Source organism: Camelina sativa, chromosome 7 (assembly GCF_030686135.1).
Source record: "Camelina sativa cultivar CO46 ecotype springtype chromosome 7, ASM3068613v1".
Classification (NCBI taxonomy): domain Eukaryota; kingdom Viridiplantae; phylum Streptophyta; class Magnoliopsida; order Brassicales; family Brassicaceae; genus Camelina; species Camelina sativa.
The window spans coordinates 15,067,585-15,091,228 of record NC_141886.1 but is presented as its reverse complement, the minus strand read 5'-3'; the positions used below and the strand labels follow the sequence as shown (position 1 = coordinate 15,091,228).

General features: G+C 35.3%; 3 protein-coding genes, 1 long non-coding RNA gene and 2 pseudogenes across 5 annotated transcripts; 2 read left to right on the top strand and 4 right to left on the bottom strand.

Annotated features, from left to right (window-relative positions):
- Positions 1-2,077: 2,077 nt before the first annotated feature.
- Positions 2,078-3,560, bottom strand: LOC147941225 (uncharacterized). The gene is made up of 4 exons (XM_087458431.1): positions 2,901-3,560; positions 2,491-2,628; positions 2,297-2,401; positions 2,078-2,158 (listed from the first exon to the last, which is right to left on the bottom strand). The coding sequence occupies exons 1-4, from the start codon at positions 3,558-3,560 to the stop codon at positions 2,078-2,080; spliced, it is 984 nt and encodes a 327-aa protein (XP_087314557.1).
- A 1,202-nt stretch (positions 3,561-4,762) lies between these two features.
- Positions 4,763-5,110, bottom strand: LOC147941224 (uncharacterized). Its single transcript, XM_087458430.1, has one exon. The coding sequence runs from the start codon at positions 5,108-5,110 to the stop codon at positions 4,763-4,765; it is 348 nt and encodes a 115-aa protein (XP_087314556.1).
- Positions 5,111-6,527: 1,417 nt separating this feature from the next.
- LOC104701013 (proline-rich protein 1-like) lies at positions 6,528-7,802 on the bottom strand. The gene is made up of 2 exons (XM_010416633.2): positions 7,254-7,802; positions 6,528-7,082 (listed from the first exon to the last, which is right to left on the bottom strand). Exons 1-2 carry the CDS (start codon positions 7,732-7,734, stop codon positions 6,769-6,771), a joined length of 795 nt encoding a protein of 264 aa, XP_010414935.1. The 5' UTR covers positions 7,735-7,802; the 3' UTR covers positions 6,528-6,768.
- Positions 7,803-10,421: 2,619 nt separating this feature from the next.
- On the top strand, positions 10,422-13,233 carry LOC104704562 (uncharacterized; annotated as a pseudogene).
- Positions 13,234-14,421: 1,188 nt separating this feature from the next.
- On the top strand, positions 14,422-17,390 carry LOC104704561 (uncharacterized; annotated as a pseudogene).
- Positions 17,391-17,807: 417 nt separating this feature from the next.
- On the bottom strand, positions 17,808-18,383 carry LOC104701012 (uncharacterized). 2 transcript variants are annotated; one of them, XR_015560740.1, is made up of 2 exons: positions 18,199-18,383; positions 17,808-18,090 (listed from the first exon to the last, which is right to left on the bottom strand). It is a non-coding gene; the product is annotated as an uncharacterized LOC104701012 (long non-coding RNA). The 2 variants fall into 2 exon arrangements; XR_753683.2 differs by having other exon boundaries at positions 17,808-18,093; positions 18,199-18,378.
- Between the last annotated feature and the right edge of the window lie 5,261 nt (positions 18,384-23,644).

Genomic DNA, 23,644 nt, shown 5'->3' with positions numbered 1-23,644 from the left:
GTTGTTGTATTTTGTATTGTTGTACTATACATGTTGTATTTTGGATGGTTGTACTAAACTTATGTTGTTATATTTTCAAGAAAAATAAGTCTGCAGGCAAACCAAATCCGAGGAAAATAAGTCAGTAGACAAAACAAATCCATGGAAAGTAAGTCTGCAGACAAAACAAATCCGTGGAAAATAAGTCTGCAGTCTACAAATATGTAAAAGACTCATCATACTGATTGATCTTTGAGGTATGGGACCTTTATCTCTGCACGACGAGGCAATGGGTTAGAGATCGCTGGTCTTGATTCTGGAACTTCAATAAAAAGCTCAGCTGCTAGCCTCTCCCGCAAGACCTGGATGTTTCCATCATTAAGGCCATCATTTCCATCCTAAGGCAAGACACTCAATGTACTTTAGAGTGTATATAGCGCAGTCTCCTGGAGTCTCATTTACTGGAACATTGGTCTTGAATATGTAAATTTCGTATTGAGCATTGCTCTTCTTGACACCTGGATTATGAGGTTGCATGACATTCATAAACGCAGGCAGCATTTTCCGCAATGCTTCACAAGCCTTAAGGATATCCTTGTCTTCGACATAGGTAGGGATGTTGTCATATATGTAGATCTTCCTCCTCGGAAAGTTAATATCTAGAGCAACCCAATGGTCCTTCTTGACATTGAGACAAGCGTACAAGTTATCTATATCTATGCCCCATCTCTTCTTTGTTGCCGAGCCAGTAGGATGCTCCCCATTGTAATGCTTCTTATACGATTAATTAAACAAGAACTTCTTTGACTTGTAAAAGTTGAAATCTGAAAGCAACATACTAAGAAATCATTGATCCATGAAGCCTACTCTAGGTAGGAAAGGTGAAGGATTACACATAGACCTAATGCGAAACATAGTCATTGCAGCATCCATATGTTGAAAAAACAAAGAAAACATTGTTTATCAAATCTATGAGAACTCAAACAAACAAGTATATAGTAACACCAAAACAAATCTGTATTAACACCTAAAAAATCTGTAGTCAAACCTAAAAAAATCTACCTAAACAAATCTGTAATTACACCAAAACAAATCTGTAGTCAAACCAAAAAAAATCTGTAGTTACATCAAAACAAATCTGTATTCAAACCAAAACAAATTTGTAGTCACACCAAAACAGATTTGTAGAAACATGAAAACAAGTCTGTAGTCAAACCAAAATTGTGAGAACTTACCGAATCATACAACCATCCAAAATGCTCATCAGTCCACTGATCCCTAGGAGTAATAATCATTTTGTAGAACTGCACATTTGAATTGACGCTTCCTAGAGGTTGTTCCCTTTGAAAAAAACAAGTACATTATCAAAATAAATTTAAAAGTCATTTTGATTATCAAATAGAATAAAGGGTGTGCAAAACATACTCATCATCGTTAATGCAGTCCAACAGTCTGCGCAATTTGCTTTCTTCAACGAACTCCATAGGATCGTAGTCATGTGTTGAAGTTACAACATGTGGGATGATGCGTTTCACCGTTGAGTTCCCAATGTATGGTAACTTCTGAGAACAAGCTAACTGTGGAACTTGTTTCAGCACTGGTGTGATGTCATCCTTGAGTTTCTGCTGCAAGATACTCAATGCATTTCCAACAGTTCTACTAGCAGTGGCTTCGAATCTTCTTCAGACATGGATGCCATTTTATTGGCGTCTCTATAATATTTGTCAGTTATATCTTCAAGATCACTTCCCAATCCACTACATTGTGTTTTAGCCTTATGATGCTTTCTCTCATTCTGCTTTTCTTTCTTCACAACAACTTTTTTATCTGTTTATTTCTTACTCTCAGCAACATTCTTAACAGCTTATTTAACAGGAAACTCATCTTGTGATATTCCCTTCTTCTCCACTATCATCTACGACTGCAAATTTGTAAAACTAACACATTAAATATGCGGTGAAGAAAATATAACTGTGAACCTGACAATATAAATATTACAACTAACCGGTGTTTTACTGTTCGCTTCATCAGATTTGTCTGCTTCATTCTGCACTATTTGCTCTTGTAGTTGTTTGATATCTCCCACCATTGTACTTATCTAGTTTTTAAATGTCCCATCTACAAAAACGATTTTTGCATCAAGCTTATCAACTTTCTTTTCCATTGCATCCATGGTATTCTTCATTTGTTCCAACATCGTAAAAATTCCAACCATGACTTTCTTGGTTTCTCCAGATTCATGTACACATTTTTTCATTTAGTGTCAGAATATAACTTCAACAACACATTTTAAATCAGAGATAAAACAACCACTAACCTCTGAATGTTGTGCATTTCTATCAATCCTCTTCTTTTTGGAAGTCAGAACTCCATCATGTATTTGACGTTTGTTGATTCTCTTTCTCTTGTTTTGTCCAGATTCCTATACACATTTTTTTAACATGTGTCATAACATAATTTTAACAAAACCATTATTATTCCAATTAAAATGGAGAGGAAACCCCCACTAACCTCTGAATGTTGTTCCTCTGTTTCTTCAATGATATCTTCAATCAACTTGTGCAGTCTTGGATCGTGTATCTCATCATCATCACTCCATTGAGGGTACATATTTTCTAATGAAACTGGAACCATATGCCTCACACGTACCTGAATTTAAGTAAGACATCAATTAATAAATCTGTGACGTCATGAAAACAAATCTGTAGCTATTAAAATAAGTTTGTGGTCAATGTAAATAAGTATGTGGCCTAATGAACACAAATCTGTAGCTAACTAAAATAAGTCGATGGTCATTAACCGATACTATTAATAAATCTGTGGCTTAATGAAAACAAATCTGTAGCTATGTAAAATAAGTTTGTGGTCACAACTCTAATAAATCTGTGACAATAGAAAATAAGTCTGTGGTTATTTCATACCTTTTGATGTGCAGCCTTCTCATGTGCTATGAAATCTTCAAATCTGAATCGCGTACGAGATCCTTCCCAATTCATTAGTGGTGGACCAGGAGTGATTGTCCGTCTATTGCCATACAGTTCTCCTAAACCCGGAACAGATTCAAACATCCTTATGAACAAAACATGAACACATCCATGCAATGTGTAATTTTTTCCCTTGTAGGTAACCACCTTGATCGAGTCAATTAAATTAGAAAAACCCACTCTACCCCACTGATATTTCTCAAATGCCTCTTCATCAAGCACACTTTTCACATATTTCAAAGCTATCCTCGATCTATGATTAATCCCAAATATTTTGACATGTAGGATTATTAACCTTCCTAACATCTTCCTCTTATCATCACCCAAACCGTCACTCTTCTCACTCTTTTGGCAAAGGTCTAAAGCCGATTTCAACTCATCCAAAGATGGTCCATCCACTATAGATACTTTCATTTCCTTCCAAAACTCCTTATGGTCAGCATCAAAATTGTCCAACGGATCAAATTGATCACAATTTAGACCTGTAGTTTCCTCATATTCATGCAACATAAATCTAAGTGGTTGACCATCAATAATAGACCAAAACTCATGTCTAGCATCGACTGCCAACTGATTTGTGAGGAAGTAATGTACCATCTGGGCTGACCACATACTTCTCTTCATACAGCTTAAGAAAGACCCCAAAAGATGATTCCTTCAATGCATTCCACACATCTTCTCCTATTTTACTTTTCATAATCCCAAAGTTACTCAAAAAGTAGCTATGGTTCATGCTCCTTATTTGAAAAGAAGATTTCCCTTCTTCATATTGCCGAGGAGATTAAAATGACATTCCTAAACACAAAACGAATAGATTATTATTAGTCATTCGTAAACACAAAAAACAAAAGTAACAAGGGACAAAAAAACTGAAATCAAATTAAATGAATCTGTGACAAAAGACCAACAAAACTGTAAGTAAAGAACATAGATTTAAAAACAAATATGTGACTACAATCAAATAAAGTAACAAATCGGTGACAAGAGACAAAAACTGAAAATAAACAAATATGTGATCACAAAAGAAAAAATGCAAATAAATCTGTGACAAGAGAATTAAAGTTGCAATTAAATCGGTGACAAGGGAAACAAAAACTACAATCAAACTATGTAATCAAACAAATCTGTGACAAGAGACAAATAAAAATGCAATCAAACTATGTAATCAACAAATTTGTGAAGAAAAAAAATAACAAATTTGTGACAAGAGACAAAAAAAAATGAAAACAAATTGGTGATAAGAGAAATCAAATTGCAATCAAATCGGTGACAAGGGACAAATAAAACTGCAATCAAACTATGTAATCAAACAAATCTATGAAGAGAATCAAAATATGTAAACGACGACCCAAAAAAACCGGAACTGCTTGTAGCTCTAGGTTTAGTTGGTGTTATTTGGGAAGGATTATTGCTTGTTGATCAATCTTTCATTTTATGTATTAGCTTTTTTTTTTCAGCAAAAATGAATTATATTAATGAATGGGAATAATCGTTATACAACTGGTTTGAAAGCCAGACAGGAGGTGAAAAGCACCTGAGTAAAAAATATTTGAAATACAACCAAAATTAGCTAAATAATGAGCAGTTTTATTACAGTCTCTAGGAGCAAAAACAAATTTAGCCTTTTTGAATTTGGATGACCATGCCTTGATATCTTGAATGATATTAAACACTGATATATCAAACTGTTCTTCGTTAAGCATTGCAGTGAGGGTCTCATTGTCTCCTTCAAACATAACATTTGTTAAACCTCTAATCCAGCTTTGTTGTGTCGCCGCTAATAATGTCTTTGCTTCAGCTTATAAAGGTGACGATGCATAACCTAACACTGAAGCCCCCCATCCTTGGGAGATACCATCTTGATCTCTGAGTATCCATCCACATTTAGCTTGATTAGTGTTGTAGTCAAAACTGGCATCGTAGTTACATTTAATGTAAGGCGCCGGAGGTTTGGTCCATGTTCTCTTTGTCTGCATCCTGTCCTGAATGATTCTGTGGTGGTTGTTATTGTGAATCGAGTTCCATTCTCGATTATTTGACAGAGCACGAAGAAGAATGGTATTCGGTTTATCCTGTATCCCTTCAAAAACAAACGAGTTCCTACTTTTCGAAAGATGCCACAGGAGCCAAAATGGTAAAAGTTTCATATTATTTGTAGTTGTACTACAATTATGATAACCAAAACTGCAATGAAGGATTCAGCATTCGTATATGTGGTGTATAGTAAGGAAACAGGAACATTAGATATTTGCCAGACTGATTCAGCATAAGGACATAGAAAAAGAATGTGTTCTATAGTTTCGTCTGCTTGAAAACATCTGGGGCAAATTGGGTCCAGATTCATTCCACGAGAGCCTAAGCGTGTAAGGGTAGGTAAGGATTTAGATAATATACGCTAGAGGAAATGTTTGAGCTTAGGAATAATATTTAGCTTCCAAATCTTCCTTTTTAGATCAGGGGATCCATGGGGTATAGGCGGAAGGTTATTTGGTTGGTTCGGGTTATGCATTGATAGCCAGTATCCTGATCGAATTGTGTAATCACCACTTTTATTGTAATTCCATATAATTTTGTCATGGAGGGTTGATTGTGGTAGATATGTATTTGTAAGGATTTCTTGATCTTCATCAGATATGACTTCCCTAATCTTCTCAGTATCCCATTGCCGGTGTGCTCCCTATGTTACGATAAGGTCAGAGACATGCAGCAGAGTGTCGTTTGGGTTGGTGCTGAGAATCGGTTTCGGTGGATGATCTGATACAAAGTTGTCCTGGTTTACACGAATACTTTTGCCATCACCAACAATATATCTGTATTCTAACTTGATAATTTTAAGACCTTCAAGTATTGATGACCACCCGTATGACTGGTTTGCTCTCTGTTTTGCATCTAAAATACAATCATCTCTGTAGTATCTGCTTTTAAAAACTTTGGCAAATAAGGAGTTTGGATGTTGTATAAGACGCCAAGCTTGTTTGGCAAGTAAGGTGTCATTAAAATTTGCCAAATCTTTGAATCCTAAAGCCCTTTCCGATTTTGTGTGTTGTAAACGTTTCCAAGCAATTTAAGGAATTCCTCGGTCTTTATTACTTTTTTCCCACCAGAACTTTTGTAAAATGCTTTCTATGTCAGGTAGCACACCCATTGGCAGTTTAATACAGGACATGGAGTAAACAGACATTGCTAAAGCCACAGACTTTATAAGTATTTCCTTACCAGCTGGTGATAGAAGTCGTCCTCGTCAGGAAGATATTTTGTTTTTTACCCTTTCAATGATGTAATAGAACATCTCATTCATCTTTTTGCCAGATTGTTCCAGTAAACCAAGATATTTACCTCCTCCCCTATGATTAGGTATTTGCAAAATGTTTTTTAGACGATTTTTAGACGATATATGTATTAGCTTTAAGTAGAATTTATTCCTACTTAATTTATGTTTGATGGGTTTTTGTTTCAAGCGTTACCAGGAGCATGAGACTAGCGACTAAACTATTGTTTGTATGGGTTTTAAAGATAAACAAGACGTTGACGCAATGACCATCAGAAGTAATAAATTTTATCATCTACAAAAATAAAATATATATTACTATTGAATTTTTCATACATAATCACATATTGTTTTTCTTCTTAAAATTTTATTATATGAAATAGAAAAACATAATGCATTGGTTGTGCAATGAATCAAATGAATTCGGAACAAACATATAAGAACATTTTTCCAGAGAAAAAAGATTTTCAAATAATAAATTGATTTAAGCGACATTATATGCCATGCAAGTTCATCTTCATAGTAATGTGATGATGATCAGTATTTGGGAGTGGTGGGAGCAGCCTTGGAACCGGTGAAGTAGAAAGGACCAACGTTAAAACGCTTTATGTTCTTGTCGGAGTACATCGACAAAGGAACTCCGGTGAGGCCCTTGTTGACATTGGTGGGGTTCTTGCAAGTCTCGATTGGAGATGCGTAGAGCTTGACACGGCAGTGAGATAGGTTCTTGATATGGGTTAACGCCACGTGGAAGTATCCCTTAGAATCAGTTGGATTGCTGTAGATCACAACCTCGTTCTTGCTTTTCCCGTAAGATCCCATCTCGGAACACAAAATCTTTGCCTTTGCTCCTACATGAAAATTAATCAACCAAAGTTTATAATTTGAACTAAAAGTTTCTGTTATATATGCCTTAGGTTCGAATCTTTTTAATTAGGAAGGATGGTTTATGCATTCACACATGTCCAAGGTTATAAACAAGAATTCATTTTTATAAAATATATTTTTAAGTATTTTTGTACCTTGAATAGGGTAGGTTTCGTAGCTGTTTTTGCATAAGATGATGCCATCAACGGCTTTAATGATCTCTGGGACATATGGCTTGGTGGGTGGAGTGTAGGTTGGTTTTGGTACATATGGACGTGGAGGAGAATAGCTTGGAGACTTTTTGTAGACCGGTGGAGCGTAAAGCGGAGATGGGAGAGTTCGCTTAGTGTACACCGGAGGTGAGAGTGTAGGTTTGTAGACCGGCATGGTGTAAATCGGAGGTGGGAGAGTTGGCTTAGTGTAAACCGGTGGAGTGTAAGCCGGAGGTGGGAGAGTTGGCTTTTGGGCAGGTGCTGTGTAAACACGAGTTGGGAGGCTAGGTTTGTGAACCGATGGAGTGTAAACTGGAGGTGGGAGTGTGGGTTTAGGAGATGAGGGTGCATCGTAATCAGCAGTGGCAATGGTGGCCAAAGAGAGGATGAGACAAATCGCGTAGGAGGTGCTTGTGATCGCCATTGCAGATAGAGTTCCTTATAGCCTTTTAGCTAGTTCGTATTTTGTGTTCTTGGTGTTTGAAGTGGGATGTTGAGAACAATTTCATCAAATGGTTTATATAAGAAAAATGTTAAGGTATTCAAACTTTCAAGAGAACCTAAAAAAAATATTATCTTGAAAGGTGACTAATTGGATAATCATGTTTGGGGGATTCTAATAGTGTGATGCACGATTAAAAACATCTTTGCCACTTACAAGTTTACAACCATATATGCATACACACGGCGCCGACCAAAGGTACGGAGAACTATAAAACATATTTTCGTTTATAAAGCCAATGTTTTATATATATATATATATTAGCTAAATGCATGCATAAATGTAAAAATATATTTATAAACAAAAATGATCCATTTCACTTACGTAAGTATAGTTTCTTCACAAATGATGTTTGAGTTAAGTAATGTGATATGAATTATGTTTCTATGCAACAATTTTATCAGTTTATTTAAGAATGCAACTTCTCAACTCTCAAGTTTCCAATGTGCATTCTGTATATTGTGATCTAGATTTAAATTCTATGTTAGTATGGGTCAAATTCCATATGTTTCTTTGCATCAGTATACTGTATGTCACAATTCTATGTTTAGTCTAGTGCACTTGATGTGCCTGTTGTCTGGTAATGTGGTATGCATGACATTCTTGCATGTTCATGCAATTTCTTTGAGATAACGGTGGCTTTGTTACAACACTTATTGTTTTTATAGATCCAGTGATTGTAGATAGGTCAAGTAATTCGCCTATGTATATTGTAGAAGTTGTTAAAAAGTCGAATATATATTGTAAACCAATAGCTAAATGATTCAAATAAACACAAAACATAGAACAAATCTGGCAATTCATCTTATAAAACCTATATGCTAGCTCTGTGGTTGGCTCAACTCCAACACTCTCACATCACACTGTACTTCAGCAAATAGTTTAGGCTTTTAGCTATATATATTCAAACTGCAAGTTAGCTCATACGAGGAACATTATATATAGGTATATCATATATACTAGTTGAGCAGTCGAATTATAAAAAGCAAAGCTTTAGAAACAGCAAGAGCCTTAGAGACAAAAGTGCAAAATTGGCTGGACTTTTTGTACAGATCATTTGCCTGGAGATGCAAATCTCGACTTCTCTCTATGTCGACTCAAGCTTCTGTCTCTAGGGGATGAAAATCCCATCCCTGCTTGCCGTGTAATCTCTACATTGAAATTTGATTTTATGTACATATATTGTGGTAAAAAAATGATACACCACTAGAAACAACGTGGTCATGTGAGACATATGAAATGCTGGAAAAGACGAAGAAATGTGCAGTGCGCAACAATGAGTTCATGAAAATTGCAGTTACCTCTTCGCTTTCTTTCAAGTTCTTGATCCAGCTCTTCCTTCCATTTCCTCTCAATCTCTGACAATGCAACACTGCCAAGCCAAAACAACCCATTTCCAGATGATGAACAAACAAGCCTAGGCAAAGTGGTTTTCCCAAAAATATTTATTACGAAATTTCTAAAATCTTTTGAAATATTTGTGATTAACGTTCTGGCAACACCTTCCATGGGCACCCAACTTATAAAATGGAAGGCCATAATAGACTTAAGACATGCATTCATGCGACTACCTTCTCGGATATTGGTTCCTATCTACTTAACGGCGAGTAGATAAGGAAAAAGAATCTAAACCATTCATGTTTAACCTTTAAATCTACCCAGAACAATAGTTGCTGTTGGACTTACCTCTGGCTGTTTGATTCATGTTCAGCATCAGCACTTGCATTGCTATTATTAATCGATGATATTTAAATACAGAAGAAGAAAGAAACAAGCCCACTAAACCCCTTGACTAAGTGGAGATACAATCCCTCTAATTAAAGATAAACAAAAACAAAATAATCTCAACTCTATTTTCGATATAAATAATGCCGGTTTACTCCGGTTAACCGGTTATGTTCTCATCATTATTATCCAATTTTGCGACCCTTCCGAATTCTAGTATTGTCAGTCTATTTACTTTAAAGTGTCTATATTTTGGGAAAATCACATCATATTTAGCAATGTTCTAAAATACGGCCTATGCGACCATATATACGGTGAGTATACGGTAAACGATGACCCACTGTACCGTTTATAGGCTAAGGGTTTAAACATATACGGGTTGGTCGAATTCGGTTACTTAAACGGCGTATATACGAACGATTATATTGTTATCATATATACGTCCGTATTTTGTTTTTTTTTAACCTTCAATCAAGCTATAAAACGAAACCTATAAATTGAAGAAACCCTAAGCTTTATTCGTTTTCTACTGCCGTGACACTTTTCTTAAACTTCATTCTATATACAGAGAGTCTTCAGGTTTTCTTTACTCCCATTCTCTTGTTTTGATTATGTGATCTTTCTTTTTTGGCTTTATCATCTATAGACTATTGTTGTTGTCTTGTTGACTATAGATCTATGATACTTAACATCGTTAAACTAGGTTTGAGTTTTGAATTTTGATACTGTAAAACTCTGTTTTGATATCATAAAAACAGAGTATTGATATAGTAAAACTCTGCTTGAAATCGTAAAACTCTGTTTTGATATCATCAAACATTGATACGATGGAATCTCAATGCATATTTATCTTTTGTAATTATTTTCAGGAATCTCAAGTTCCAATGAATTCTGGTTTGAATGAGGAACCTAGTGGAGTGTCAGATTCTACAGTTTTGAAGAGAAACTCGAAAGATGTTGCTTGGGAATATGGATGTCTGATTCGAAGAATCTCGACAAAGTTAAATGCAAATTGTGTGGAAAAGAATTTTCGGGAGGTGCTTACATGATAAAAGAACACATTGCCAAAATTCCTGGAAACGTTTATGCTTGTCCAAGATCATCAAAGGATGATCAAGAGAAGTGCAAGACTGCTATCGAGGAAGCAAAGAAGAAGAAGAAGAAGAAGGTAACTCTAGATGATGAGCTGCGGCAGACAGTTAATGTTCATGGCAGTGGAGATATGGATGATGTGATTGAACTTGAAGAAATGGGTTCAAGAAAGATGCAAAGGACACTTGGTCCAATGGATAAGTTTGCAACAAACATCAATCCAGAATCTAGACCTCTTCCAACTAGGCAACAAAATATCAATGATGCTCTTTGGAAAGAGAAGCTACACAAGGTTCAACAATATATTGCTAGGTGGGTGTATGCTTTAGGGGTTCATTTCAATACCATAGCAAACGATGAGTTTAAGCTAATGGCTGAAGCTATAGGAAAATTTGGTCCAGGAGTCACACCACAAAGTCAACACCAACTTCGAGAGCCTTTACTTAAGGAAGAGGTTGATAGAGTTCATGGTTTGCTGAAACCACAAGAAGAAGAGTGGAAGAAGAATGGATGCAAGATTATGACAGATGCTTGGTCTGATCGAAAAAGGAGAAGTATCATGAATCTGTGTGTTAATTGCAAAGGAGGTACAATGTTTCGCTCATCTAAAGATAGTTCAGATGAGGCTCATACAGGTGGATATATTTTTGAGTATGTCAAAGGCTGCATTGAGGAGATTGGTGAAGAGAATGTAGTTCAAGTGGTTACTGATAATGCTGCTAACAATATGGTTGCGGAAAGAATGATGAAAGAGATCAAGCCGAGTATATTTTGGACATCATGTGCGACTCACTCCATCAATTTGATGCTTGAAAGCATATCGAAACTCACAAGATTCAAAGGCACAATTTAGATGGCGAAAGACTTCACAATCTTCATATATGCTCATCATAAGACATTGGCGTTGATGAGAACATTCACAAATAGGACAAACATTGTGAGACCTGGTGTTACTAGATTTGCATCATCATTTCTTACTTTGCAAAGTCTCTTGGACAAGAGGGATCAACTAGCAGCCATGTTTTCTAGCGGTGAGTGGAGAAACTGCAAATGGTCGAAACATTCCAAAGGAATCAAGGCATTTAACACAGTGATGAGTGTTAAATTTTGGAATGGGGTGATAATGTGCTTGAATGTTTTTGGACCATTGGTCAAACTGCTTCGACTTGTTGATGGAGATAAGAAGCCTACAATGGTATTTCTGCATGGAGAACTGATAGAAGCAAAGAAACAAATCAGTGATGGATTAAAACATGTGGAAAAAAATGTTAAGCCGATATTGAGTATCATTGAAGAAAAGATTAAGGGTCGACTTGACAATCCTTTGCATCTGACAGGTTATTTGTGGAACCCATACTACTTCTATAAAGATTCAAGCCAAGCCTCCAGTGATGAGGTATCAAATGCAGTCTTTAAGTGTGTCTCTGCATTTTTCCCCAATGATGTCAACACACAATGTCAAGTCATCAACTCTGAACTGGCGATTTACAAAAACAAAGAAGGGAACTTTGGAAAACCATGGGCCATCATAGGCTGCCAGAAGGAGGATTATGATCCAGGTTTATTTCAAACAAAGCACGATCATGTTTTTTTCAAACAGAGCACGAGTACATAGTTGAAACATAGCACAATCATGTTTTTTAAAAACAGAGCACGAACAAGTTTTTTTTTCAAACAGAGAATGGATTTGCATCATCGTTTCTTTGTATCATCGTTTCATTGGTTAAAACATAGCATGATCATGTTTTTTTAAAAACAGAGCACGAACAGGTTTTTTTCCAAACAAAGCATGGATTTGCATCATTGTTTTTTTGTATCATCGTTTCATTGGTACACTTTCAGGTTTTTTTCAAACAGAACACTTGCAGGTTTTTACAGAACACGAGCATGTAGTTCTACTCCATCACGATCATGTTTACTTAGATCATTTACATTTGTTTATATTTTACATTTTTAGTTTATTGGTGGGAAACATATGGAAATGCTTTTCCTAATTTAGCAAAAATGGCTAAGAGAATTTTGGCTTTGACTACAAGTTCATCCGGATGTGAACGAAACTGGAGTACATTTGAAGGGGTTAGACTTTATTTTGCTCTAATTTTCAATTACCTTGATTTTTATGCATATAGTTCAATGGTTCAGTTAATTTATATAGCTCCCTACTATTATATGTAGGTACATACAAAGAAACGAAACAGACTTGCTGTAAGTCGAATGAACAATCTTGTGTATGTCCAATTTAATTTAAGATTGATGAACCAAAGGAAGAGACAAAAGGAGAATAATGATGATATATTGGTTGCGAATCATGCTTCTAATGCTCAATCATGGTTAGTTGATGGGATTTCCAATGATGGAGAGGACTTACAATTCGATTTACAAGGTGATATAGGTGAAGAAGAACCATTTCGATCAACCATTGATGATCCAGATCAAATTAGAGAGTTAGATGATTTCATATCCGACAATGAAGAAGAACTTGATGATATTGATTGCGAGTTTGACGATGACCAGATTCTACAAGTTGACGGATATGAAGAACTTAAAGTTTTAAATTGGTTTATTTTTCTGTTTTATTTTGTTATTTCAATTATTGAGTTTTAGACTATTTGGGGTTACAATAAAAGATTGATACTATTGGTTTGACAATTTCATAAATATTTTTACAGAGATTTTGATATTTATTTGTTTTAGTATATATATTTAATTATTTATGTTTAATATATTTATAAATTATCATATCTATATATATTTTTGGTAAAATACATTAATCGTATATATCTCGTATATATAGTCGCGTATATAGCTATTTGTTAAACGGTAATGCACTGCCCGACTAGCGTCTAGTATATTTTAGAACATTGATATTTAGTTATAAAATATGACATATTTGACCATATTAATATACCCCACGGGTTACAAAAAAAAAAAACCCCACACGTTGCGTAGAAATTTTCTTAATATATATATATAAATAATTTATTTGGTGACAGAAAAAGAGGGATTTTTATTTTAATTAAAAAGAAAGGGAAACACATGTCATGTCATGCTTGTAAACGTAGAGCGTAGCTAGTTGTGAACACTAGGCGGACAGGATCTTGTGCCTCCAGGCGGTGAATCACTTCGTTGTACAAGAGCCTTGATCTCGAGGAGGAGCTTCTGATTCCAAATCCCTTCTGCTGTTTTATATTCCAACAAAACAAATTAATCTTTAAATACATATTTTTTAAGGAATAGTAAACCTAACTAATTAAGAGACAGAAGAAGAAGTCGTCTCTCAATCTGATAACTATAAATTTAGGGGGTGTTATTCAACCTTGGATTTTAATGAAGTTGGGTGTATTTCAAAATTTAGCGTTATTCAATTAGGTATTTTAAAAAGTACAATAAAATCTGCTGTTATTAGATTTAACATTTGTTAGATGATTTTAAAACACTTGTAAAATTGTTGTTATTCTATTTCCAATGGAGTTTGTTTCACTTTAGATTTTAACGTATTTTACATCCAAAACATAAACAAACACAATCCTAACAATTTTTGAGTATTTCATCTCTCTTCTCATAAGTATCTCTCCCAATAAAATCAATTTGTCATCGTCATCGTCGTCATCTTCATTGTCATCGTCATTATCGTCATCATCATCGTCCTCATCATCATCCTCATCATCGTCATCATCATCGTTCTCGTTGTCGTTGTCGTCATCGTCGTCGTCCTCTTCTCCAGCCATGATAACTGTCCCGTCATTGAAGCTTTAGTAAGCAATCAATTTGCTGCCTTCGACATGGGAGTATATGGTAACGAGATGGATGATGAATCCTCTCAAAGGACCCAGGGATGAAGGACAATCAAGCCTACTCAAAGAGCCCAAGAATTGCAATGGACTACGGTAGGTGGGCGTAACGTAATTTAACAGTTGCATTACCAACTAAGGTAATGTAACGTAATTAAACAGTTGCATCAGTTTAATTATTTGGTTTTAATTCACAACATAATTTATGGATAAGTTATATTTTTTTTATTTACTTTCAAAAATAAAATAAAAAGTCTACTAGTAAATGACTTTCAAAACTATGAGTAAAGCTTTTCAAATCCACTAATGACATTCAAATCCAGCATTTACAAAACCATTGGACTCTCAAATCCACTAATAATTTAAATCCATTAAAAACCTTTGTTGAATAACACTCCTTTTCTTGTATTGAGAGATTTCGAATCGTAGAGTAATCGAGCGGAAACTACTGTGTTTGATGATGCAGAGAACAAGAGAAACATCAAAGCTATTAAATTGTACATTTTGTTTCGAGTATGAAGTTCTAAACTCTTAAGTTTATAAATTAACGATGTAAAGTAGTGTATTTATATCTAGACAAAATGCACAACGGTGACGTGGGTTACGTCGTTAATCTCAAATTTCGACGAAAATAAACTATTGATTTTGGTTTTGTATACTCACTAGCAGTTTTTTATACTTGTTTGTTAGAAAATGTTGTTTATAATCTTGAATATCTTGTGTGTATGATGAGGCTGAATTGGACTAAACTTTCCCTCATATACACGTTGTGTCAAGTGTGGAACATACCTCGAAGTACACAAGCACCAAAATATCAATATATCTATATATAACGTAAGATTACAACAACATCAAAAAAAAAAACACTCTTTCGTCGTTATGATCGCCTTCATCTATGTTATCGTGTTAAAGTAATAATTCTATTCCTCTCAAATTTTCTATATAGGTAGACAAAGGAAATTCTAAAAACCTATTTCTTCTAATTAATTACAAAAAAAAGTTTGAGATTAAATTAAGCTCAACATACGAATAAATAATATTTGAATCTCTCAAAAGTAACTCAAAAACAATAATTTATTTGGGCTTAAGCTAGCTGACTCGATCAACTTGTTGGGCGTTGGTTCCTTCATGAAAATGTTGATTGTTTAGTATTATTTCTTTGCAACCCTCAATGCTTATTGCTTATGATGTAAGTATAATTCAAGAATTGATAAATTCTTTTACTTTCCAACTTTTTAGTGATGAGGCTGTTCCTCTGATTGCTGAGGCAGCAGAATTGGAGTTGACACTTAGAAATGCTTATGGTTTACCTTCATAATGTTTGCTTGATATTGAGGATTATAGCAGAATCAACTTCGTTGTGTTGCTAAGTTTTTTCTTTCCTCCTCTCCATGACTAGAATCATCTTATATTAGTTTGGTAAGTAATACTGATCACAGTCTTGAGAATTTAGAAGATCCCTTTTACGGAAGTTCAGATGAAGAACATAGTGAAGCTAGCGTGTTGGACAATGAGAATATAATACGTTGAGACGTGTGAGGTTTCACACGGTATTTTTTTTTTCCTTTTCTTATGATTCTCTCTGTGTAAAATGTTTTTCACTTTTGATCTACTTCTCTGTATGTCTGTTTTTTTTGGTTAATCTAAACCAAAGGCTGGTTACCGTGATGGGATTGCTGCCGGGAAAGAAGATATTGCGCAAGAAGGTTATAACTTTGGCTATAAGGAATCAGTTCTTGCTGCATGTTTGGTAATGTCAGAGGTGTTTCCAGGTAGAATTACTAAATTGGTTCATGAGCTGCATGCTGCGATGTGTTACATATCCGATAAAGCCTATCGAATAGTAGTAGTCTATACTTATCCTGTTTTGACCCTTTTTGAAGTGCACTGAGAGAAATGCTGATTGATGAACAAGAAACTAGAGAGAAGTCTCATAAACTATTATGTTCTGTGCATGCTCTCTTTTTTTATTTTAATGAATGTAAAACTTATTCAACCAAAAAACCCATTTTACAATATATGCATCCTTAAATCGAATGTTTTTTTTAGATTTTAAGCAAAACTTTTGAACCAAAGAAGAAAAATACACTCGAGAAACGAGAAATAGCTGGTTAACTCGAACCACAACCGAAGACCATCATCAAGCTTGCGAGAACCAAGAGACTGAATGGAACAGATCTTATTCCGAACCAATCTGTCAAGAAACTTAATTAATTGGCCTGGCGAGGAAGGGATTTCTCCATGTCTGCGCCTGTTACGTTCGAACCAAATAGAGTAAACAGTTGCTTGGAATATAAGTCTTAAGATATAGCGATGTGTTCCCTTGACAGCGCAATCGTTAAGGAGCGGGAGAATCAACGTAGTTGAGGTGTCACGGTGCTGCAGTAGTTTGCGAGCTAAAGCTCCCCAAACCCAAGAAGCAAAGGTACATGTGAAAAACAAATGGTCTCTAGTCTCCATCATATGATGGACTGATTCCCCTGTTCCAAGATAGCATACTGTAACATGTGGTAAGCCGGTTATGGACAGCAAGGCAAAGCAAAAAGGAGTACTTCGGGATAGAGTCCGTAAACCAAATGCCCTTGTACCAACTTATTGTTTGATCCGGATCTCGAACTTGCTGCCATGTTTCAGAGGTTGTGAAACGAGATTTAAACGTGTTGTCTGCTCTTCTTCACAGAGCTATGTCAAGCTATGTCCGGTCTTTTTCAATTTCCGTTTCAACCCTGTTGAGAAAGTCCTGACGGTGGTGCATGCATGCATGCTCTCTTTACGGAAGTAGCAATGAAGCAGTTCTATGAAACTCTGACTACAAAGCAAGGGAAGAGAAAAGTGGAGAAGAAGTGTCTGAATCTGGTTCTGGTTCGGGTGTTAACGCCACAACCGACTTGGGATTCGGGAAGCTATGTTACTGAGCTAAGCTCTCTTCTTAACAAATCTCCTAAGAGTGAAAGTAAATTGGACACATAGAGGAGGCTTTGTTCTCTAATTATAGCCAAGCAAAAGCAAGATTAGCAGTGTCTTGTTTTCAAACCAACCTGTTTATAAGTTCGGTTCTGTTTGGTTTGGTTTAGTAAAAATTCATTGCCTTAAATATGAATTATTTGTAAATTCGACCAAAATCTGACTAGTTTATTGTTTTACTATTCTGCTATAAAGTCTTTTTGGGCATTCGCATGACATAGAAAATAGAAGTCCATTTCACTGAACTTGCCAGAAAATTTCAGTTCGAAATTCTCATCTTGTAGAGAGGGAATTTTATTTGTTCGTATATTTCAACCGTAACAAATTCGACGTCTACATGTTACTTGACTAAAACAGATGTTCGTCAACCATTAACCAAAAAAAAAATGAAAATAATATCAAAATAAATTAACAATATGAAAATGAAAATTAAAATAGTTATTCAGTAAAAACAAAAACTATTTGCATATAACCAAAAATTAAAGGGAAGATTTGATGATGACAGTATAGCGTTACAACTTACAAGATTGGTTAAAACCCCCTTAAAGAATGAATTGACATAAATAAATAATCTCATTAGTCGTCATACTTATACCAATTAACTATTGTCTTTATGGTCGACCTCCTCCTTGGCCTGCAGGTCGTGAAACACTTGGGCTCACACTACCCTTGATCTCGAAGAGGACTTGTTGATCCCAAACCCTTTCTGCTATTGGTATAGTTAAACAAAAAAAAAAAAAAAATACTAATTTTTATGAAATAGAAAACCGAACTAAGAGACAAAAGAAGATGTTTCTCATAACTAGATACTTACTTGTACTGAGAGATTTGTGAACGTATTGTAATCGAGCGGAGACTGTGTTTGATGATGCAGAGAACAGGAGAATCATCAGTGTTATTAAACGAATCACCACACACATCTTTCTTGGGTCTGAAGATCTAAACCTTTTTTTTTGTTTTTTCTGAAGGTCAAACTCTTTAAATAAGTTATATAAATTTTGTAAGATGTAAGTCTGTATTTAAATACAGAAAAACTGCACTACGTAAACACGTATGCGTAATTTTTATATACTTTTTTCGTAGAACATTTTCCTTTGACTCTTGAATAGGTCCAACTTCCCTTTTAAATTTGCACTTCTCAAACAAAAATATGCTTTTGCTTGTTTACTTAGTGAAAACATTTGGCTATAATAAACGTGTACGTGGGTTGTGATCACACCGCGCGTTGAATTGCATCTTGTTGGACAAGAAATTCTCATGATGACTCGTTCAATAATTAAAAGATTCTAATTGGACCAAAAATTAGCCGTCAGCGTTCAGATATTGGCTCGAGTACGGGTCAGATAATTCGGATTTCAGATATTTTGGGTATGGATTCTAATATTCATACGGGTTATTACTTATTAGGCATAGCCGTTCAGATGTCAGATCGAGTTCGGGTTGGATAACTCGGTTTTCAGATAATTTGGATACTGATTATCATATCTAACGGGCAATTTATAAAATTTGGATTAGATTTTGGTTCGGGTATTTATAAATCAGATACTAATTTTGGATATTTCAAACCCGATTATTCCATGCAAATCCGAACTATCCGAGACTTAGAAAAAAACAAGCCAATAACATCTTAAAATGTTTAAAACCTTGTCAAAATAACATCCTAAAATTTTGAAAACCATGCCAATAACATCCTAAAAACCATGAAAATAACATCCTAAAAGTTTACAACCAAAGTAAATAATCACATCCAAAAGAACAAAGATAATCAGAAAGATAAAAGAGAATTGAAAGTAGTTCAAAATAATGCAAGATCATGGATGCAATGCAAGCCAGCAACAACGACCTTCTCAAGCTACTTCTTAGTCGCATTCTAAAACTTCTTCATGTCCCTAATACAACCAAGAAACAAATTCTTAGTTAATAATCACTATTTTAGTCATAAACAAATTCTTAGTCAAATGCTTAAACATAAATCAAACATCAAATTTTCAAAATTTACATTACATCCTGTTACATCCGCGAACCGGTTTAGTCGGTTTAAGAAGGTGTGTCGATCAACACATTATGTGCATCGTTCGACACAACCTAATTACGGGTTCGTTCGGTTTGTTTTAATTGACGATTCGATGCGGTTTGGTTTAAGTGAAGCTTTAACTGAGGGATACAAGGAGGGGGAAGTCGACCTAGGCTTTGGGGCAGCCTCTTTTGTCGTTTCTAGAGAAAAAAAGAGAGAAAACGCTTTCGAGAGTTTCTGTGAATTTTTGGGAGATTTCTAGCTGTTATTGAGAGATCTAAAGCTAGGACCGTGTTAGAAGCTTGCTAGAAGCGTGTTCTCGTCAGTTTTAGAGTCAGAATCATCTTTTGCAAAGGTGAGTGCATGACCTTGGCTGATCTAAGATTGAGATTCTCTGATTTTCGTGTTTATGTGTTATGTGGTTGATTTCTTGGTTTGTTGGAGTGTTTCGTGTTACTTAAAGCCTTGTGAGAGTCCTTTGTGACTTTGGATCGAGGTTGGTGCATTTAGGAACAAATATCTGGCGTGGAGATTCGAAGAAGACGATGCTCGGCATCTGCGTCAATCGACGCAAAGCGTGTGTCGATAGATGCAACTGCAAGGACGATGCGAGAAACCTATGAGCATCGATCGATGCCATGTGGAGGTGTTGGTCGATGCAATTATGGATTTTGAGAAATGTTGAGCATGTGTCGATCGACACAAAGGAGTGTGTTGGTCGACGGAAGGTGCCTGTATCGATCGCACATGGTGTGTTTCAGTCGATGCAACCTTCGTCTGGTGGCCGTGTCAATCGACACCAGGAGGGTGTCGGTCAACACAACCTTTTTAAGACGCGGCTGATGTCTGTTTTTCGCTGGTTTGATTGTTTTTTGTTTTTTGTCGGTTAGAGTTTCTCAATTGCTTGTGTGTATAGTCCAGTAGATGGGAGGATTGTCTTACTGAGTGTTTATGACAATACTCATGCATCTCATATTGTGTTTGTGCTGCAGGTAAAGGCAAAGTGTGATCATGGAATCAATGCAATGAAGATGAGGATGTTCTAGTGGCTCGATTGCTGGTTCTTGATTTATGTTAGATTGGTTTATTGGTTAGTTGTTATGGAATTAATATTGGTTATATGGTTATTGGTTAATTCATTGATTTAATGTTTGGTTATTTCCGTTGTTTGATTTGAATGTGGTTAGGTGGTTAGTGAGTATGAGATCACTAGAATATTATTATATTAAAAAAAATAGGTCGGGTCATTTCACATCCGAGTAATGGGTTTATGATTATAAGTCTTCTAATTTAAGTCTTGACATTCAAACTCTGAAAAGAAAGAAAAATAGTAATTGATAAGTGTTATCCATTAAAACTACTAAGAATGAATTAAGTAGGTTTGGACATACCTTTTTCAAGTTTATCAAGCAGGTCAATGTCTGCAAGCAATTGTTTATTCATAACAATTGTTTTCTCACCTAAGTGATTCTCATTCTTCATCCAATGTTATGTGCATATCAATACTTCCACCATATAATGCGTTAAGCAACTTCTATGTGGCTCTATGATCCTCCCACTAGTACTAAATGCACTTTCAGATGCAACTGATGACACTTGCATTGCAAGAACATCCCTAACTATTTCTGACAAAATAGGATACCTACCACTATTGAGCCTCCACCAAGACAATACATCCCACTCTGATCCAACAATAGTTCTAGGATTTTCCACTTTTACCTTCAAATATACATCCAACTCATCCCTACCATCGTCAACCCCAATCTCATCAACCAAATCCTTATAAGCAAAGTTCATCTTCTCATACCCCCATACTATCAGACATTAAGTAGACTCACTTTGGCAAACAGAAGTCGATGTTTAAGTAGTGGACTGTGATGATTGACCACTTGGTACTTTCGGAAGAGGATTATTATACTCCTTAAACAAAGATGTCAAAAAAGTGGTGATTGATTCACTCATCTCCTTAGAATCTGATGTATCTTTCCTATAAAGCTTGCCAAAGCACATCTTAGTGAATTGCATTTTTTCCATGGATCAAACACACTTGCAACAATTAGAAAAACATTAATGTTTTTCATTCCATCCCAGTTCTTATCAAATTTTTGTAACATAGCATCAGCTTTTGATTTCAAGTCACTGTTAATAATATTGCTTTGTGACATCAAATTTCTCTATATAGTCACTATCTCTCCATAACACTTATAAAAAGCAATTGAGGTTAAAGCAGACACAACCAAAGTAGAATTATAGAATATGATTAGAAATCTCACTAACCTTTCTACGACATTCCAATCAGCCGTTGTAGGTGGCCCACTCTTTTTGTTCTTGTTCTTACATCTTGTCTTCCGCCTCCATTCTATCAAATGCCAATCTAAAATCAATAGCTCTTGACAATATTAAGTATGTAGAATTCCACCTTGTTTTGATGTCCACCGGTAAACTCCCTCTAGACATCTTCCCTGAGACAACTTTTTGCTCAAATGAATCACATCTTGAAGTAGAAGACCTCACATACTGTAATGCATTGCGTATGGCTGTCACATTTTCACCCAATTCATGCAAACTGTCCTTAATTATCAAATTGATTATGTGAGCACAACACCTCATATGCATACACTCTTCATTTAAAACAAATGCTTCACTCTTCCTTAAGTTGAATGACTCCTGAAATTTTTTCAAAGAAGAAGTATTTGTAGTTGCATTGTCAACTGTCACAGTTAAAATCTTCTCTATGCCCCACTTAGCCAAACAGTCAAGAAGAACGTGTGATATTGTTAATCTTTTGTGATCTGTAATGTACTTAAACCCAATAATTAGCTTCTTCAATTGCCAAATAAAAGCAATAAAGTGTGATGTAATCACCATGTAACTAGCACATGTAGCTTACATCTCTTATCATTATCATCAAATCTCGTGAAATGTCGTACATCTTGTACTCGGTTTTCTCTTTGGCTGGACTGGTTGTGAAGCAACTCCACCATCTGTCGGAGCATCTGCTGGAGCATATTTCCTTTTGTTTCTACTCTCAGGTATCAGATTTGGGCCATCTTTCTCCTTGCCAATGTTGTCTGGAAATGGTGAGGAATCCATCTAAACAGAAAAATAATGCACAATTAATAAACTAAAATTTTTTTTTTAGTTAAACTTGAAATACACCTTATCCACATCCTAAAAGTTTTGTTTCTATCTACAGAACTATAATTCTCAGAATCAGGATCAGCTTCTGCTTAAGATCAAACACATAGCTAACCATTAGGAGTAAAGAATCAAGCAAATTAAAACACAAAATCAAGCAAATAAAATACATATTTCACTTTAAATTTAATTCATTTCAATGAAGAAGAAGAATCATAGAATAACTAAGGGAAAAGAAGATGATAACTTAGGAAGAAGAAGATAACATATCCGTATCTGAAACAACCCGACCCAGTTTTTTTTCTTAATAATAAATTAATTAATTAGTGGTCTAATACCCACCAGTCACCTAACCACAATCAACCAAACAGCAAAAAATAACCAACAAATACCATTCAATCAATAACCAACAAATTATAACCAATAATTTAATAGCAATAATAATCCAACCAACAGAATCATGAAACATCAAACCAACAACCTAGCAATGTTCTATGACCCAACTCTAACAACCTAGCAGAAGCCAAACCACATCAATGAGCCACTAAAACATCCTCCTCTTCATAGCTTTGATTCCACAATCACACTTTTCCTTTACCTGCACCACAACACATATGAGACGCGTGAGTATTTTATAAACATTCAGTGAGGCCAGCCTCCCATCTACTGGGCTATACACACAAGCAATTGAGATATTTTTAACCATCAAACAACAATCAACTAGGTAAATAACCCGTGCTGTTGCACGGGGTGAAATTTTTGTTTGAAATATTACATTTGTAAATATATTTATATAGTATAACATTTATAGTACAACTTTAAATTGGTTTGAATTCATCAAGTTTATGAAAGGTTAAAATATTAATCGTTTCACCATAAATTTTTGATTGACATGATGGCAGATCTGGATCAAATGTGAACCGAATTAGTGATCGGTTAGATTTTTATCAAAATATTGAACTATCAAATCATATAAAAACCACAAAAAACTAAAATTTCATGAACCAAATAATTTAAATAAAATTGTTAACCTGGTCAAACTCGTACGCTAAGCCATCCCGCAACGGGATTAAATATTTTGAGCCACAAAATGTCTTTGCATCTGTCT

Bases quoted from the DNA above. Each gene is read 5' to 3' on its own strand.
- LOC147941225 (XM_087458431.1), bottom strand. From the start codon at position 3,560: ATGGTACATTACTTCCTCACAAATCAGTTGGCAGTCGATGCTAGACAT. The intron at 2,402-2,490 runs GTTAGTGGGGGT...AAATGTGTATAG, and splicing joins CAGAGGAACAACATTCAGAG to GAATCTGGACAAAACAAGAG. The intron at 2,159-2,296 runs GTTAGTGGTTGT...GAACAAATGAAG, and splicing joins GAAATGCACAACATTCAGAG to AATACCATGGATGCAATGGA.
- LOC147941224 (XM_087458430.1), bottom strand. From the start codon at position 5,110: ATGAAACTTTTACCATTTTGGCTCCTGTGGCATCTTTCGAAAAGTAGG.
- LOC104701013 (XM_010416633.2), bottom strand. From the start codon at position 7,734: ATGGCGATCACAAGCACCTCCTACGCGATTTGTCTCATCCTCTCTTTG. The intron at 7,083-7,253 runs GTACAAAAATAC...ATTTTCATGTAG, and splicing joins CGAAACCTACCCTATTCAAG to GAGCAAAGGCAAAGATTTTG.